We start from the raw sequence: 7336 nt of genomic DNA, 5'->3' as shown, positions 1-7336 counted from the left end.
TTTTTTTTTTTTTTTTTTTCTTTCTTCCTTTTCAACTGCCATCTAGCTTGTTTCCCAAGATCTCTCTGTGCTCTCTTTGATTGAACCAGTAGTGATCAAAGGAACCTCAAGGTCTCAAACCCTAGCTGCACATTTCACTATTAACCACCAAAAATGGCTAGATACGATAGAGCCATCACCGTCTTCTCGCCGGACGGCCATCTATTCCAAGTAGAATACGCTCTGGAAGCCGTACGTAAAGGTAACGCTGCCGTCGGCGTCCGCGGTACTGATACCGTTGTCCTTGGCGTTGAGAAGAAATCTACCCCTAAGCTTCAGGACTCTAGGTAGCATTTCGTTTTATTCATTAATCATTTATGCTTTTGAGGGGAATTCAATATCTTAAGTCGGAGTACCATTGTACCATCCCATAATCATTCTTGCTGTTATATGCATGATTTATTGATTTTTATCTTGTTTTAAGATCTAAAATTGATACTATGATCTAATATATGAATGCACAGGGTTTAGGGTTTTAGATTTTCCGAATCGATACTTTTCCGATTCTAGTTACTTACAATGTATTATCGGGGAAGTTTTACAATTTAACCCTAAAGCTTCTGTCAGCTGGTGAAGTGCCAGTGTGCACACATACTCAATTAGCAACCTTCTTTTTGATGGATAAAGAGTAGCTTCTATTGATTGGCCAGCAAAAAGTAAATGCTCTAAAAAGTTGCATACAAAATAGAGAGGCCATTACAAGTTGTATAATGAGCTAAGGAAATTTACAATGTCGCAACTATCATTTACATCTGAAGGAGCCATGTTACACCAATCCCTAGGCAAAGATATACAGTTGTGCTTGAGTACAAGTATAGAATCTTCTTTTCTCTCAAAAGATCTGTTGCTCCTTTCCTTCGGAATGGCCCACCTGATAACACCTGGAATGGTGCTCCAGTTAGAGAAGGATGTCTTGTGCAAATTCTTTCTTTGCCAACCTTAAAGTAGCTGTAAGGTAGAGGTGGGCATTCACCAATGAAGACCCATGATGGTTGAAAACCAAATTCCGTAGATGTTTTGTGAATTTGCTGCGGATAGGCAGGTGATTAATATCCTCTTCCTTCTCCTTGCAATGACAACATCTATTGAACAACGGATATCCCTTCTTTGTAGCTTGTTTAGGATAAGACAAGCCTCATAGCTACTAGTCACGTGAAACAATTCACTTTGAATGGTGCCTCTGCCTTATTCTTCATATAATTTTCTGCATAACAACTTCTTACTGTAAAAATACCCTTGTAATTTCCTTTCTATCTAAGGAGATCCAGGGTTGATTTGGGAGGAGGAAAGCTGACAAGCATTCAGAAAATTAAGAAAACTCTCAAGTTCCCAATCATCAATGCTTCTTCTAAAGGTCATGTGCCAGCCATGAACATCTCTGACATCAGCAATTTTGGCTACACGGTTAGAACTTAGAAGTCAAACTAAACAGCTCCGGGAAGGTATCTTGAGTGCAAATGACCAAGCCAAGAGTCCAACCAAAATTTGATTTTTGCACCATTACCTACTTCAAGTTTTGAGTTTGCTAAAAAGGTTCCCAACCCAAGAGAGGAGGGAGTTGTACCAGACACCCAAGAACTAAAGAAACCATGTGTGGTCTCAATAACCGTCTTCCGAAGGGCAGTGCCCTCATAACTAAACCTCCAAAGCTATTTACAAAGTAGACTTTCTTGTGACCCTTCCAATAAATCCCTTAACCCCGATTCACTTGATTTTTGTCCATGTAATGGTGCTCCATTTAACCAAGTTAAAGGATCTCTTTTCCTTGTTACCAAGCCATAAGAACTTTTTCTTATAAATATTCTCTTATTGCATCAGAGAGGGGAAGGGATTGCTACGCTACTGATGGAGTTTGAACCCTCCACTTCAACTGTGGAAGACATGGAGCTCACCAAGTTAGATAGTCCTCAGCCCTAGCCATAGGAACTCCCTGTGTAGTTTGTCAAGCCTTTTTGAAACTGAAATTGGCATTGGGAAGGGACATAATGTATGTAGGCAAAGAGCCCAATAAATGTTGATGCGACCTAGCCTTCCCCCAAGAAAGATATTGCCTTTTCTAGTTTTTAAATCTCTTTTGACACCTCTCAAGGACATCATCCTAAATGGAAATGGAATTAAACTTTGTATGTACCCCAAGTGGAAGTCCCATAAATTTGGTGGGTCGAGACTCAAGAGTCAATTTTGCATCCTGGAATACAAGAAGCAAGAAGTTTGTATCGAGAAATTCATTCATGGAAAAATGATTTATTGGATGCTTGGACACTGCTTCAAAAAAGAGGAGGATGACCCTTAGAAAGAGAACTTGTTGGAACTCCACATTTCACAGAATTAGATTACCATCCGTATACAAAATATGGGTGATATCGAAGTTGTTGGGCAATCTTTGCCTTACTCAGCTTCATACTCGGACCTTCCATTACAATAATAGGAAAGGTGAAGTAGGAACCCATTGCCTTAAGCCTATTTTTGATGCAAAGAATTCTGAATTTCCAATTAATCCATTTGGGGGCGGAGCCCATATCAAAAAGAAGATGTGGAAGAACTTTCAATTTACCATGATCAAAAGCTTTTTCTATATCCAACTTGCATAAGATGTCCGGTCTCCTTTGTCTGAACCTCCTGTCAACACATTTGTTAGCAACAAGAGCAAAAGCCTGATAATTTTGAGTGGAGAATAGTAGAGATGCATGCTCATTATTCATAGATTGTATGCCACTGGCCATCGGGGGTTTCTCAGTTATTAAAAAGAAATGTAGGGGAGGGTTGAACAAGTTTGTCTTATTGTCCTGCCAAAGTTAGGGCCAAACTGTATTTGTTAGCTCATTTCGCTTTACCTTTAATAAATAGTTAGATAATGTCATTCATCTGGTGAGGGGAACTGGTCACTGCCTCTTATTTTGCATTTACATTATATTAAGGAGAACTTCATTGACACCAGGATCAATACATGTCCTAGGACGTAGATTTGGTAGTGCATAGCAGAGGCTATCACAAAAAAGCTAACAGTCTTTATCCAATCCCACTTCTGACACTTCATTTGGTTATAAAAAGAAGAAGCTTAACAGTCTTTAGTTTTTCAATTATACATTTGATATTTGGAGATTTATTATCCTTCTCTTTCATTTTGGCAAGAGATTAGCTTAATAGTATTGGAGCTTAAATAGAAAAGAATAGTATACATGTAACAGTTGGGAACCAGTTGAGTTTATGAAGAAGAATGTTTTATTTGTTGATATTATTGTCTTTTCACCTGAGCCGAGGGTCTATCGAAAACAGCCTCTTTACCTTCACAAGGTAGGGGTAAGAATGCGTACACACTACACTACCGTCCCCCGACCCCTCTTGTGGTATTACACTGGGTTCGTTGTTGTTGTTATTGTAATGTCTTTTGAGTTCTTTTTTCCAACTTGAGGAGGGATGGCGAAAGTGAAAGAATCTGCAGCGCTGAATAGAGAGTTAAAGCTCCTAGAGCAGCTTGATGTTGTGTTGGTCATGTAAGAAGCGGAACCAAGTGAGTTTTGAAAGTCACAATACCAATGAAGTTTATACAGAGCTGGCAAAAGGCTCTCGGCAGTGCACTGATAGGTGAAAAATTAGGTGTCAGGATCGTGTTTTTCATATTTGGTATGTGTAAAATGTGTTGGTTTTCATTCAGTTCTTGTTTATTTGAGGTGTGCTTTCATGGGTCAGAAGGTCCTTTTGATTCTATTTACTTGATTTTTGCACCTGCTTTGAAATGCTCTGCTGATTAATCTCTTTTTACAGGTCAGTAAGAAAGATAGTAAATCTGGATGATCATATTGCCTTGGCCTGTGCTGGCCTGAAAGCAGATGCCCGAGTCCTCGTAAATCGGGCACGTATTGAGTGTCAGAGTCATAGGCTTACAGTTGAGGATCCAGTTACTGTTGAGTACATAACACGTTACATTGCTGGTCTTCAGCAGAAGTACACTCAAAGTGGCGGTGTTAGGCCATTTGGTCTTTCAACCTTGATCATCGGTTTTGATCCTTACACTGGTGTCCCGTCACTTTATCAAACAGATCCATCTGGAACATTCTCAGCATGGAAAGCCAATGCAACAGGGAGAAACTCCAACTCTCTCCGGGAGTTCTTGGAGAAAAATTACAAAGAAACATCTGGCCAGGAAACTGTGAAACTTGCAATACGTGCTTTGCTTGAAGTAAGTCACCTCTCATTTGATTTTTGCTTACTGCTATTGTCAAACATCCTTTTTCCGGCTGTTTTCTTTTGCTAGACAAAGAGTTATTAAGAGGGATCTTGAACTAAGATATAGACCCTACAAGCTAAAAGGCTACAAAAGGTATATGATAGGTCGATCTTTTTATTGGAAAACTACGTCCTCGAGCTCGAGGATTATCTTTATCTGTTATGGAGAAATAGTCTTTGTACATCTTTGTAGTGTTATTAAACAATCGTTTCGTCACTTAAAGTGATGAAGCAATGCATATTGCGGGGTTATCGCTTCATGGGTGAAGCCTTGTGCTTTAGATAATGATGCAAAGTGATCCAAACGAGAAGTAGATGCTTTGACTAAAATGTTTACTCATTAAAAGATAATTTGCTAATGCGTTATACTGTATGTTGTTTGACATCTAATTTACTTCTCTTCAACATAGGAGTATAAACCTGATTTTCTTTATGTCAATTTGAAATTAAATCCTCAGAAGATAGGGGATCATTACCCCTCTCTACTCCTTTCTAATTCAAATATCGAATCGAAGTCAAGAAGAGAAAGGAGAAAGAAGATATCATGAAATTAGGAGAACATGTCTTTTACGACAGCCGACAGCCGGCAGCCGGCAGCCGACAGCCGACAGCCGATTTAAATTTTTGTTTATTGTGATTTTCCGGGATGTCTTATCATACGGAATGTTGGGCAACAATTAGGTAGGGGAGCTGACTTTTTTAGAGGTGCTATACCGAGACTTTACATAATTTCAGAATGTTGGAGCAGTGAAAATAAAGATACTCAGACATTTCGGTTTCAAATGAACTTATCATTTTTCTTTAACTTATAAAAAGAATTAGATTAGTGATAGAAATCGTGTGGCACTGATATGGATATAAGCATATTATCTGATCTAACATAGATACGAACACATGCCAAGTTCTGTAGAATTCGGACACTACACACTAGGTTATTTTTATTTAGATTTCTATATAGCCCCAATACAGATGTTACCTATGTGAAAAGGATTTATTAAGAGTCAGTAAATCACCTTTTCGTACAGTTTCAGCTGCCGGGGAACTGTGGAGTATATTCTTACATCTGTACAATAATAGTAAATGGTGTTTCCAAGTGATATTGAACAAGTGTTTTGCAACTGGAGGGATTGGAAGTCACAGAAAACCACTAGAAAGATATGGAACTCAATTTCGATAACTATATCTTGGGTGCTATGGAATAAAAGAAACAAGAGTTTTTTTTGAAGGAGAAAAATGTTGTCTACAACAGCTGAAATATGCTTTATACTTTTTGCTTGTTTGGTCCAAACTTGAAGTTGTAAACAATGCAAATCAGCATTTAGGTCACATTTTTCTTATATAAGTATCCTAACTCACAGTTGTGACTTGAACCGATTCACGTAGTTTTTAGTGGATTACTGTTGACTGAATAATATACATGATAGCGTCCTTCGAGCAGTTCTTCGCCTAGGATGTGTGCTTTTGGGTAGACTATGCTGAAAGTTGATTTGTCTTCCCTGCACCAGGTTGTTGAGAGCGGCGGAAAGAATATTGAAGTTGCTGTCATGACAAAAGAGCATGGGCTTAAGCAACTCGAGGAAGCTGAGATTGATGCCATTGTTGCTGAGATTGAGGCAGAGAAAGCAGCTGCAGAAGCTGCAAAAAAGGCTCCTCCAAAAGAAACCTAGTTCTGCCGAAAATCTTATTTGAAAATGTGTCTGAATTTTTATTGCTCTATTCAACTTCTAAAGACTGATCCTGTTGTCAGTCGAGACCTGTATTGTGGCTATATTTTTTTTTGGTTATATTGAGAGTCGTCATCTTCTATCACTGATTATATACTGGTCATGAAATGTTGCTTAAGATATGCGCATTTGTTTACATTGCTTGATGGTATATCTATGGAATGTAGTAGTTCCACAGTTCCTTTATTCTTTCTTTTTCAGCACCAAAACTTTGATGGTATTTTTAATTATAATAATGCCTGATCGAGAGCTAAAGGTTATAAAGTGTATCTGGCAGAGAAGGAAATACCATGAAAAGAAGTAATGTCGTAACTAGGAGTGGCAAACGAGCGGGGCGGGTCGGATATGGTTCTGATAAAAAATGGGTGATAAAAAAATGAATAAATTATTCGACCCGATCCATATTTAATATAGATAAACATGGGTTAACCGGCGGATAATATGAGTAACTTATATGAGAAAATCTCACTTTATACCCATTGATTCTAAACTATTTACCCTTTAATGCCCAGACCCAAACTATTTACTACTCCTACCCATGGGGTCTAAATTATTTACCCGGCACCTTCTAACTTCCAAGTTCCAACTGCATCGATAATATCTATTAGTGTGGTAGGTTTGTATTTTATGAATACAATATTTTGGAACGACAAAATATGCAACTCGATGTTGCTACTAACATCGCATTGGTTATAACGACTTATAACCCACAGTGTGTGAAAGAGAAAAGTTTCGAGGCCTTGAAAACCTCATTTAGAGCCGCCTCGATTTGCGTGTACAGCCCGGGCGCGTAGCTGGAAAGCTTAAATATGAAATTCTGTGAAAAATGCTAAGTTTTGATGTTAAAATGAATAAATTTGACTTTGGTCAACATTTTGGGTAAACGGACCCAGATCCGGACCCGTGATTTGACGGTCTCGGAGGGTCCGTAGGAAAATATGAAACTCGGGCGTATGCCCGGAATCGAATTCCGAGGTCCCGAGCCTGAGAAATGAATTTTTAAAAGAAATTATTTTTCTGAAATTGTTAAGGAAAATTGAAATGATATTTGATTAGAACGTGTTGGTATCGGGCCCGTATTTTAGTTCCGGCGCCCGGTACAGGTCTTATATATGATTTAAGTCATTTCTGTGAAATTTGGTTGAAAACGGACGTCGTTTGACGTGATTCGGACCTAAATTGGAAAATTTGATGTTTTATGAAGTTTGAAAGAATTCTTGGATTTTGAGGTTTGATTCGTTGTTATTGAGGTTATTTTGGCGATTTGATCGCATGGATAAGTTCGTATGATGTCATTGAGTTAGTACGTATGTTTGGTTAGGAGCCCCGAGGGCTCGGGTGAGTTT

General features: G+C 38.5%; 1 protein-coding gene across 1 annotated transcript; it reads left to right on the top strand.

Annotated features, from left to right (window-relative positions):
• The first annotated feature begins 16 nt into the window (after positions 1-16).
• Positions 17-6167, top strand: LOC109242753 (proteasome subunit alpha type-7). The gene is made up of 3 exons (XM_019409604.1): positions 17-326; positions 3805-4219; positions 5772-6167. Exons 1-3 carry the CDS (start codon positions 154-156, stop codon positions 5931-5933), a joined length of 750 nt encoding a protein of 249 aa, XP_019265149.1. The 5' UTR covers positions 17-153; the 3' UTR covers positions 5934-6167.
• The last annotated feature ends 1169 nt before the right edge of the window (positions 6168-7336 follow it).

This window comes from Nicotiana attenuata, unplaced genomic scaffold (assembly GCF_001879085.1).
Source record: "Nicotiana attenuata strain UT unplaced genomic scaffold, NIATTr2, whole genome shotgun sequence".
NCBI lineage: Eukaryota > Viridiplantae > Streptophyta > Magnoliopsida > Solanales > Solanaceae > Nicotiana > Nicotiana attenuata.
The sequence above is the reverse complement of the archived record's forward strand: the minus strand, read 5'-3'. Positions and strand labels throughout refer to the sequence as shown.